The 12020-nt window shown below is 42.9% G+C and overlaps 1 protein-coding gene across 3 annotated transcripts in view; it reads left to right on the plus strand.

Moving 5' to 3' along the window:
• FNBP1L (formin binding protein 1 like) overlaps window positions 1-12020 on the plus strand; it is a 169651-nt gene that overhangs the window by 131835 nt on the left and 25796 nt on the right. For 2 of the 3 annotated variants that reach the window (XM_075322345.1, XM_075322346.1), the window contains exon 10: window positions 8396-8449. The exons of the other annotated variant lie outside the window; for it this stretch is intronic. In XM_075322345.1, coding sequence (XP_075178460.1) covers window positions 8396-8449 — 54 coding nt within the window. The remainder of the gene's footprint in view (window positions 1-8395; window positions 8450-12020) is intronic. 3 annotated transcript variants of the gene reach the window in all.

Consider the following 12020-nt stretch of genomic DNA (forward strand, 5'->3'; position numbering starts at 1 on the left):
AGGGTCTTTATTTGCCATAGTTGAGGGCTCCTGCAGTGAGGATCTTTATTTGCCATAGTTGAGGGCTCCTGCAGTGAGGGTCTTTATTTGCCATAGTTGAGGGCTCCTGCAGTGAGGGTCTTTATTTGCCAGAGTTGAGGGCTCATGCAGTGAGGGTCTTTATTTGCCATAGTTGAGGGCTCCTGCAGTGAGGATCTTTATTTGCCATAGTTGAGGGCTCGTGCAGTGAGGGTCTTTATTTGCCATAGTTGAGGGCTCGTGCAGTGAGGGTCTTTATTTGCCATAGTTGAGGGCTTCTGCAGTGAGGGTTTTTATTTGCCAGAGTTGAGGGCTTCTGCAATGAGGGTCTTTATTTGCCAGAGTTGAGGGCTCGTGCAGTGAGGGTCTTTATTTGCCATAGTTGAGGGCTCGTGCAGTGAGGGTTTTTATTTGCCAGAGTTGAGGTCCACTGCAGTGAGGGTCTTTATTTGCCAGAGTTGAGGGCTCGTGCAGTGAGGGTCTTTATTTGCCATAGTTGAGGGCTACTGCAGTGAGCGTCCCTCTCTGAAGGACCTGGTTTATAATCCACTTCCTGGATGGCCCGTTATTTTCTATAGGTGCTGTCCCTTTTTTTTTGTTTTTGGCTGGGCTCCTACAAAGCTCTCTGCATGCTGGAAGCTTGTCGGCTCTTTTGGCTCCAGCTTTCTGCTGCATCATTACAGATTAATTGCTAACCATTTGCTGATTGCTAATGGCTGCACGGCTTTGAAGAAGCGAGTCATTTCTGGGGTTGCAGCGATATATCCAAGGCAGTATTTAGGCTAGAGCCACATTGCAACTTTGGCCCTGACCGCTGATATCTTGGTGCTGCTGCAGAAGTGAATGGGGTTGCGTTGTGACACCTACACTAACTTGACAAGTCACAAAAAAATCAGATGTGGTTGTATTTTTTGTGACTTTCTTGTCCCGGTAGTGTAGGTGTCGCAGTGTGACCCCATTCACTTCTATAGCGCCACAATGTTGCTTTTGACATCGGCTGGATTTGTCACACAACTGCTGTTGGGCCAAAGTTGCCTTGTAACGTCGTTCTTAGGAAGGGACTTTTCATCAGATGCACCTGGATATCATTAGTGACATGGATCCCTTTCATTTGTGTGCAGATCATAGTGCACCAAAAATTAGGGGTACATTAATACTACTGATAGTAACAAAGACCTTATGAGAATGAGGATGTGCTAACTTACATCATCTTTTGTTAAAACAAAACTGAAAATCTTTATTTTTCAAAAGTGCTGACACCTACAGGCCAAACTGTGCAAAACAGCATTTTGTATTACTGCTTGTAGTAAAACTAAATTATACTTCTTTATTATAACACCTTGGATGAATGACAGATCTTTATACTTCATGTGAGCCACGAAAAGAATAGTACAGTGAAGATATAGATCTATGCAAAAAAGGTAGATACCAAAGGTCTGGCACTACCCTTGCTGACTGCTAGCAAAAAGGGTAGATACCAAAGGTCTGGCACTACCTATGCCGACAGCTATGCAAAAAGGGTAGATACCAAGGGTCTGGCACTACCCATGCGGACAGCTATGCAAAAAGGTAGATGACAAAAAAGGTCTGTCATTACCCATGCTGATAGAGCTATGCAAAAAGGTAGATAACAAAGGTCTGGCACTACCCATGCTGACAGATCTATGCCAAAAAAGGTAGATACCAAAGGTCTGGCACTGTCCATACGGACAGCTATGCAAAAAGGTAGATAACAAAGGTCTGGCACTACCCTTGCTGACAGAGCTATGGAAAAAGGTAGATACCAAAGGTCTGGCACGATTGCTGCTGACAGAGCTATGCAAAAAGGTAGACGATAAAGGTCTGAAACTATCCATGCTGATATATTTATGCAAAAAGGTAGATAACGGTCTGGCACTACCCATGCTGATAGATCAGTGCAAAAAGGTAGATAACACAGGTCTGGCAATACCAATTCTGACATATCTATGTTAAAAAGTAGATAGCAAAGGTCTGGCACTAACCATACTCATAACAAGATAAAAAGTTTTGACTAGTAAAGAGGCCCTTTAGGTAGCTCAATAATATTTTTTCCTACAGCGTATGAGTATTTCTTCAGTGAGAAAATATTTGGCCATAGTGTTTCTTACATCTTTTTCATGGTACCCTAAAATCTTGTGTAGTAGGGTACAGGTCTTGAATATATTTCTATTTGCTGCCTTGTTGGGTATATTATTGTATAGGAGCAAGAAATAGATGGTGTTTGTGGTGCAATGTATGGGTATATGGCAGGATTTTACATTGTGACCATACCTTAGTCAGATCATTAAGTGCACGGTAAAAGATCCGCACAGCCGTCTGCATGCGAGTACTGAAAAACCTGTGGAGAGATTTTCCCACCGCGTCTCTGGATTTTCATTGATCAGGCACAGTTGCTTAGTAGCGTCTGCCTTGAATCACATTTTAGCTGCTTTTGATCTTAGACAGCCGATTCTTTGCAAGTCGCTGCGGGAGAAGAAGCTGCCGGCTGTGGAGAGGATGTATCGCACTTTCTCTCTACAAAACTGTTTTTTGGGGACCAATGATACCTGCTAGTGGTCCTTTTGACATGTTCTATTTGAAGAGGCAAAATGTAGAAGGGAAGGACCCAGCTCTAATGCACGTAAAAATAAAATCCAAGGCTTTATTAGGTCATCTTAAAAACATTAGTAGGGTAAAGGCGCCATAATATGCGCCTAAGGCTATGTTGTGCGCACGTTGCGTGTTATGCTTTTACGCTGCGTTCTGCACCGCAGCGTAAAAGCATGCGTCCTGCGTCCCCAGCGCAATCTATGAAGATTGTGCAAATTCCATCCGCATGTTGCGTTTTAAAACGCAGCGTTTCGGCTGCTGCCAAGACGCTGTGTTCTAAAAAGCAGCATGTCACTACTTTTGTGCGTTTTGGTTGCATTTTCCACCCACTCGCGCTCTCTCTCTCTGTCAGTCTCACTGTCTCCCTGTTGGTCGGTCTATCCCTCTCCCCCCTCTCTCATACTCACCGATCACCGTTGCGGCGCTGCACGGCTGTCACACTGTGGCGGCTTCTCCAGCTTTTGAAATTGCCGGCCGCTCATTATTCTATCTCGTATTCCCTGCGTCCCCCACCCACCGGCGCCTATGACTGGTTGCATTCAGACGGGCCCCCATGCTGAGTGACAGCTGTCTCAATGCAACCAATCACAGCCGCCGGTGGGTGTGTCTATGTAGTGCAGTAAAATAAATAAAAAAAGGGGGAAAAAACAACGTGTGGTATCCCCCCCCCCCAATTTTGATACCAGCCAAGATAAAGCCACACGGCTGAAGGCTGATATTCTCAGGATGGGGAGCCGCACCTTATGGGGAGCCCCCAGCCTAAAAATATCAGCCAGCAGCCGCCCGGAATTGCCGCATCGATTAGATACGACTGTCCCGGGACTCTACCCGGCTCATCCAGAATTGCCCTGGTGCGGTGGCAATCTGGGTAATAAAGAGTTAATGGCAGCCCAATCGCGAGCACTCCTACTGATGTCCTGGGACAACTTTATACTAGGTGAGTTGAAAAAAACTTTTTTTTATTTCTTCCTACTCCATTTGAAGAGGACCTGACAACATATCTGTAATGTTTAATCCCAATAGAGAAAAGTTACGGCAAGTTACCAATTTATTTACAAAATTCCAGGAGGAACAACCGAGGAATTACACAATATATAAAGTTCTAAGAAACTGTGCTCCAGGCATGTTATTTCAGGAGGATTACAAGTATTAAATAAACACGCGTCAGCTCTTCTAAAGATTTTTTTTTTTTTTTTTAACTTTGCCTTGTGACAGAAAAAAAAACAAAGCGGAGACAGAATTTCAATATTCCTTCCTTTTTCTGCCATATTTGGTGGAGGATGAAAAGTAAATGTCATGCCGTTATCAGAGATCTTCAAGGTTTAGGAAGTTGGGCAATATTTATAGAAAAAGCTGAAGTGAGTTCTGACCACAGTCTGTCGTATTTTAGGAAACCGGTTTGGATATCTGTAAAGTGCTGAGCGCTCATTTTATTTTTTTAGCTACATGCTGTTAAGTTGCCACTATTCTGCACCAACATCCCAGAAGGAGGGGGCTTAAAGGGGTTCATGGCTTTATTAAAAGAGCAGAACTATATCTTTGCTTCTTAAAACCTAGGAGCCATGTCATTGGAGAACAGCAGGAAAATTCTTCAAGAATTGTACTCTAGAGATATCTATTTTTGACGATACCTCTCGATTACTAAATTTTAAATAGATTTTTTTTTTTTTAGCAATAATTGTTTTTTTTTTTTAGCAATAATTGTTTTTTTTTTTTTTTTTTTATACTTTTTCAGTGTCATGACCCATTTTGAAAAAAATATATCTTGCCGTTTTTATATAAACCCATGAGCCTAATAGCCTGACTCTTCCTGTTTTGCAAAGATCACTTCGCAGCAGTCTCATTATCATCACAGGCAGGAATACATGGACTAACCTAGCGTATAACGCAGGATCCACCAGTCACATTTTACGTCGTTACCATTCATTTCCTACCTTTTTTTCTACACCATGAACTCTGTTCAGAGCATGGCTTGAAAACTCCCATAGAAGCCAATGAATTTCTGCAGGCCATTATTTCTTATGGTTCATATGGCTCTTAAACAACACTCGGCCATGATTTATAACAGCACCTCGGGCAATAAGGTGGCCCCTAGAAAGAATAGAATGCACAATCAAAATATTTAGAACAGATTTTTTTTTATTATTTTTTTTTTTTTTAAAATATATCACTATCGAGGATTAATTATGGAATAATAATATATAACCGATACATTCCAAATTTTGCGTTTTGTGCCTTCAAATAAGAGAATTGGCCAATTAGTCTATTCCACTTCTACATATGGCTGATATACTTCGTTACTGATCCACAATCTGCGCGTTCAGTTTTGATCTGTTGCCGGGTTTTTCACACAGAATCATATCTGTGCTAAATATTATTTTGGGGGATTTACGTTACTGTGATCTCATGAAAGCGTTTTCTATTAAAGGTGGATTCTCCCCGTATATATGACCTTGCGGGACCAATGCCTCCAGGTCTCCTTGTCGTTTCTTGTGTTCGGCCTCCCACTCCATCAGAAATCTTTTACACATAAGTCACTGACGATAGCGCTGATTTACATATTTGGGACATATGTGATTAGTAATGCGATAGTAGGAAATCGGTTTCTCTCCATTGACCTCATTCACATTAGTTACTAGGAGATTACCACTGGCTTGTATTGAAGTGGATGTTACAGACTCCTATAGATCCAGGCACAGAGGAATCCTAATGTATCCATTCATTTTTGTATCAGACTAGTTCCCCTCCATGTTCACCCCCTGGAGTATTTGTGTCCGGTGGTCCTCATTACACGCCATCAGACAGGGACTTAGCGGGTGAGGTGAAGGTGTGCAGGCAGAGGGCGGCTTCTTTTAGAGGCCTGAGAAGAGCGGTAAGTTGTGCAGTTTGCGGTGTAGAGTCGTGTAATGGAGTTTGGATATACCCGGGCTGAACTGATGTATTGTGCATGTTCCACACAGGTCTCCGGTATTTTTTATTTTTTTGGGGTTTTTTTGGTGTGGGGTGTGTGAACAAGAGATTCCTGTAAAACTGCCTCTTCTCATCGTGTTTGCATCTCCTCTGTCACCCATGGGTGGTATGTGACATGTTTTCCTATATGTCATTCCTCTAATCTTTGCAGTGACACGCATGGACTGTCATATCTCTGCCTGCACTGTAGCCAGTGAGATGCAGTGTGCATGGTTTGTGGTGCAGTTTAATTTCTCTATTTATTTTTCTACTTTTAGTACTCTGATATTCTCTATTTTAATGAAATGGTTCGTTTATGGGTGCTGTTGGCTTGTGCTAATAAATACAAGTAATTTTGCAATTTATTGTTTATTAAAATTTGCAGTTTTTCTTACTATTTTATGTACAACTTGTTGCCTAGAAGACCGACCACATATGTTGTCTAGTTTAGCGCTGTGCAAGAACTGGCTTAGAGTTGACAATGCACTCTAGCATTTTTTGCCAGTTTCTAATGCATTGCTTACAGACACGTTGTGCAGTGCTTACAAGCACGTTAGAAAAGAGCTTGTAAGCACTGCACATGTTCTGCAGTCTATATGCGGTGGCCAGTCTCCTAAGCAACGAGCTGTAAACAAAGCAAAACCGTGCTAATATCTCAAGAATGGGGTGAAGATTTTTCTCCAGTATTTAGTATGTGTTTGTATTCGGACTGGGTGCTGTCATCATGTCACTTTGAATGGAGTTTCCATTAATATGGTTAAACGGATTCAGCGCTTGTGTGGGTTTAGCGCCCTCTACCATGAGTAATTAACCAACTTTCCCATTTTAATAATAATAATAATTTCCATCTAGACTGGCTAAAAAAGCAAAAACACTTTTTTAATGCATTCAATATTTACTATGACACAAAAGCAGAAAAGTATAATTGACCTTAAAAAAGTTTTGACAGTTCATATGTTTTGATCCAATTGAAGGATCCCATACCCCATTAGTAAATTTCCGTGCTTTCTCGGTTTGGTCGTGCACCAAGCCAAAGTGGACAGTTTTTTTTCTAAATGATCCAAGGTTAATGTATTTTATTCCTGAAATTTTGGCTTGAAAAAGGGCCGAAACGTTGACCTGTATCTCTCCCTTCTCCACTCCCCGCAAAAACTTCTGATACATTAATTTTTTTCTAAAAGTGGGACTAAACGTTTTGATTTTCGAATCTTCTTTGTTTTACCCAGACAGGGCTCTGTTCACACTGTTGTGGCGATCCCTACTACTATCGGGTGCTTTCAGGTTATTCGTAGGATAATTCAAATTAATTTAGCAACTTTGAAGACTCCTATGTAGAAAATAAAGGAGAGGGCGGGCTAGATTTTTGAGATGGGTGAAAAGATACGACATAGCTGTCGAGAAAAATCCACTAAAAACCATTGGGATTTTGACAGTTTTTGGTTCTGATGTAGTCTTGTCTAGCTTTTTGAAAGTGCAGAATGTGCATCAGATTGGTGATGTGTCACTTCTCTTCTGTGTAGTAAAAAAGCCTTGCTAAATAAACAGTAGTGTGGATTTCTCATTGAATCAATAGGAGGTGAATTAAATGAGTTTTTGTTGTGGCTTTTGGATTGGATCATATTCTATTAGCCAATTCAAAAACCTCTATGTGAATATGCCCAAACGTTACCATTGGTGATGAGCGGGCACTACCATCCTCGGGTTCTCCATACTCGTGATGAGCAAGCACTACCATGCTCGGGTGCTTGGTACTAGTGATGAGCGAGCACTAACATGCTCGGGTGCTCGGTACTAGTGATGAGTGAGCACTACAATGCTTGGGTGCTTGGTACTGGTATTGAGCAGTTGGACGCTGGGACTAGCGCAGGTATAATGGAAGTCAATGGGGAAATTGAGAATTTTTCAGAAAGATTTCCCCGAAAAATTCTTGTTACCTATTGACTTCCATTAGACTTTGTACTCGAGTTGCGCCCGTCCCAGTATCCAACTGCTTTTTACAAGCACGTGGTAGTGCTCGCTCATCACTAGTTACGAGTACCGAGCATGGTAGTGCTTGCTCATCACTAGTTACGAGTACCGAGCACCCGAGCACGGTAGTACTAGCTCATCACTAGTTACGAGTACCGAGCACCCGAGCACGGTAGTACTAGCTCATCACTAGTTACGAGTGCCGAGCATGGTAGTGCTTGCTCATCACTAGTTACGAGTGCCGAGCATGGTAGTGCTTGCTCATCGCTAGTTATGAGTACCGAGCACCCGAGCATGGTAGTGCTAGCTCATCACTAGTTACGAGTGCCGAGCATGGTAGTGCTCGCTCATCACTAGTTACGAGTACCTAGCACCCGAGCATGGTAGTGCCCGCTCATCACTAGTTACGAGTACCGAGCACCTGAGCATGGTAGTGCCCGCTCATCACTAGCTACGAGTACCTAGCACCCGAGCATGGTAGTGCCCGCTCATCATTAGTTACGAGTACCTAGCACCCGAGCATGGTAGTGCCCGCTCATCATTAGTTACGAGTACCTAGCACCCGAGCATGGTAGTACCTGCTCATCACTAGTTACCATTCCTATACCAGTCTTCCCACATGCTAGAAGTGTGTTGTTCCAGATTTACAGTCTGAGTACAGCATTGATATGGAAACATAAGTAGGCTACTAGGATGGGTTATATTATGATGTGCTCACATTTTTCGTTTTCTCCTGGATGGTAAAAGGAAGGTATTCAGAAATCTATTTTACATTTTTCACAATATTGGAACAAAAGTCTGCACTATTCAGTAACATGCCATTTCTTTCTGCTGCTGGGGAACGGTCCAGTGGTCATTGCGGATGGTAAGCAAAGTGTGCTGGTCTGTGTCCCATCATGCCAACGTGAGTGTCACCGCTTGGTACTTTGTCTGTTTTTGTTTAATGACTTCTGTGGTTCATGGGGGTGATGTGCTGTAGCGATTCTCCTCCATCTCTTTCCATAGCTGATAGTTCTGGTGCCTCCTGCCCTGGGTTATGTTCCTTTATTATATCAGCGCTGTCCATTCTGTGAATCTTGCCTGCTTTTTTTTTTTTTTTTTTTAATTAAAACTTTGCAACTGTGTAATAAATAAACTGTATGAGTTTCACAAATTTAATCCTTCTCTATATAATGTCATAAGGGTTCTTCACGCTTTGCGCTGTCTCCCTTGTAGTGTGATAGTAGTGTGTTCCTTGCAAATATACAAGTAGTATTGTCTTACAATAAAATTTTGTTTTTTATAGCAGGTACTCTTTGGAAATTGTATAAAATCTCATGTACAGCTTGTCCACATTCAGGAGATGCTCCATTTACAATGTCTTGAAGGCCAAATTTGTTGCATTGGGTTTGGTTAAAACATAAAAAAGAGGTTGGAGCTCTGTTATTAAAGAGATTGTCCACTACTTTTTCATTGATGGCCTTTCCTTTAGATAGATCATCGATGTCTGACTGGCCGGGGTCCGACACCACACACCCCTCGCCGATCAGCTCATCCAGCTCCGGATGTTAGAATGCTGTATATAAGAGCCAGGTGGTGGTGGCCGCAGCTTATAGGTCAAAAAAGTGGTGACCGGTTCGCTTTGAGAATAGAAAATAGGAAAGAGAGAAGAGAATAGAGGGAAAGGAAAGAACTATATTGTCGCACTGTACCTCCCCGCCACCAAGGTGCCCCAACCTCCTATTTAAATGGGAGGCGGATGTGCAGTACTTGGCCGCAGCCACTATAAGTTGACGGGGCAGCTCCGGAACGGAGCATTTCCTGCTGCCGCCACCAGCACAGAAAACATCTGACTGGCACATGTGCAGGCTGGGTGTCGGACCCTGGCCAATCAGACATTGATGACTTATCATAGCGATTGGCCATCAATGTAAAAGTAGTGGACAACCCCTTTAATTCATATATTTACAAATAGAACTTTTATTTGCCAGCAATCACATCTCTGCCCCTTTTTATCTCCTAAATTGGGAACAAGTTGCACAAACATTTGCTGAATGTATTCTTCTTTAAATCTGGTCTCGTGATATTTTAGTATTGCTTCAAAACCAACTGAATATAATTGTAATTGTTAAAGGGGTTGTCCAGCTAGAAAAAAAAAAAGTAAAATGTATAACTTGCTATTATATTGTCATGATAAAAGCTTCCCACTTCCTATGCCATTCCTGGGCCTTGGCAGAGGCATTGGTTTTGTGTCGGCAAGGAACCAGCGATTTTGTAGGAAGCGGCCGACCAACTGCTCATTTTTAATAAGCAACTTCCAATATCATGACTGATTTATAGACAGAAAGGAGGGGCTGCTTTAACTATTGAAATGAGCCACTCAGCCTGCCCCCTTCACACACAGCGCTGGCCATGTGATGACACAAGAAGGGGCGGAAGCAAATGCGGAAATGACATTGATGGGACCCTCGTAGACTGGACATGTTTAGGTCCTTCCTATTCTGCACTCCTCTTATCCTCCATCCAGATCAATGTTTAGGTCCCTCCTATTCTGCACTCCTCTTACCCTCCATCCAGATCAATGTTTAGGTCCCTCCTATTCTGCACGCATCTTATCCTTCATCCAGGTCAATGTTTTGACCCCTTCTATTCTTCATGCATCTTATCCTCCATCCAGATCAAGGCTTAGGTCCTTCCTATTCTGCACGCATCTCATCCTCCATTCAGGTCAATGTTTAGGTCCCTCCTATTCTGCACGCATCTTATCCTCCATCCAGATCAATGTTTAGATCCTTCCTATTCCTCACGCATCTTATCCTCCATCCAGATCACTGTTTAGGTCCTTCCTATTCTGCACTCCTCATACCCTCCATCCAGTTCAATGTTTAGGTTCCTCCTATTCTTCATGCATCTTATCCTCCATCCAGATCAAGGCTTAGGTCCTTCCTATTCTGCACGCATCTCATCCTCCATTCAGGTCAATGTTTATGTTCCTCCTACTCTTCACGCATCTTATCCTCCATCCAGATCAATGTTTAGGTCCCTCCTATTCTGCACTCCTCTTATCCTCCATCCAGTTCAATGTTTAGATCCTTCCTATTCTGCACACATCTTACCCTCCATCCAGATCAATGTTTAGGTCCCTCCTATTCTGCACTCCTCTTACCCTCCATCCAGATCAATGTTTAGGTCCCTCCTATTCTGCACGCATCTTATCCTCCATCCAGGTCAATGTTTAGGTCCCTCCTATTCTGCACGCATCTTATCCTTCATCCAGGTCAATGTTTAGGTCCTTCCTATTCTCCATCCAGTTCAATGTTTAGGTCCTTCCCATTCTGCACACATCTTATCCTCCATCCAGGTCAATGTTTAGATCCCTCATATTCTGCACGTTTCTTACCCTCCATCCAGATCAATGTTTTGACCCCTTCTATTCTTCATGCATCTTATCCTCCATCCAGATCAAGGCTTAGGTCCTTCCTATTCTGCACGCATCTCATCCTCCATTCAGGTCAATGTTTAGGTCCCTCCTATTCTTCACGCATCTTATCCTCCATCCAGATCAATGTTTAGATCCTTCCTATTCCTCACGCATCTTATCCTCCATCCAGATCACTGTTTTTAGGTCCTTCCTATTCTGCACTCCTCATACCCTCCATCTAGTTCAATGTTTAGGTTCCTCCTATTCTTCATGCATCTTATCCTCCATCCAGATCAAGGCTTAGGTCCTTCCTATTCTGCACGCATCTCATCCTCCATTCAGGTCAATGTTTAGGTCCCTCCTATTCTTCACGCATCTTATCCTCCATCCAGATCAATGTTTAGATCCTTCCTATTCCTCACGCATCTTATCCTCCATCCAGATCACTGTTTTTAGGTCCTTCCTATTCTGCACTCCTCATACCCTCCATCTAGTTCAATGTTTAGGTTCCTCCTATTCTTCATGCATCTTATCCTCCATCCAGATCAAGGCTTAGGTCCTTCCTATTCTGCACGCATCTCATCCTCCATTCAGGTCAATGTTTAGGTTCCTCCTATTCTTCACGCATCTTATCCTCCATCCAGATCAATGTTTAGGTCCCTCCTATTATGCGTGCATCTTATCCTTCATCCAGGTCAATGTTTAGGTCCCTCCTATTCTGCACTCCTCATACCCTCCATCCAGATCACTGTTTAGGTCCTTCCTATTCTGCACTCCTCATACCCTCCATCCAGTTCAATGTTTAGGTTCCTCCTATTCGTCATGCATCTTATCCTCTATCCAGATCAAGGCTTAGGTCCTTCCTATTCTGCACGCATCTCATCCTCCATTCAGGTCAATGTTTAGGTTCCTCCTATTCTGCACGCATCTTATCCTCCATCCAGATCAAGGCTTAGGTCCTTCCTATTCTGCACGCATCTCATCCTCCATTCAGGTCAATGTTTAGGTTCCTCCTATTCTGCACGCATCTTATCCTCCATCCAGATCAATGTTTAGGTCCCTCCTATTATGCACG

The sequence above is a fragment of the Anomaloglossus baeobatrachus genome, chromosome 8 (assembly GCF_048569485.1).
Source record: "Anomaloglossus baeobatrachus isolate aAnoBae1 chromosome 8, aAnoBae1.hap1, whole genome shotgun sequence".
NCBI classification, from domain to species: Eukaryota; Metazoa; Chordata; class Amphibia; order Anura; family Aromobatidae; genus Anomaloglossus; species Anomaloglossus baeobatrachus.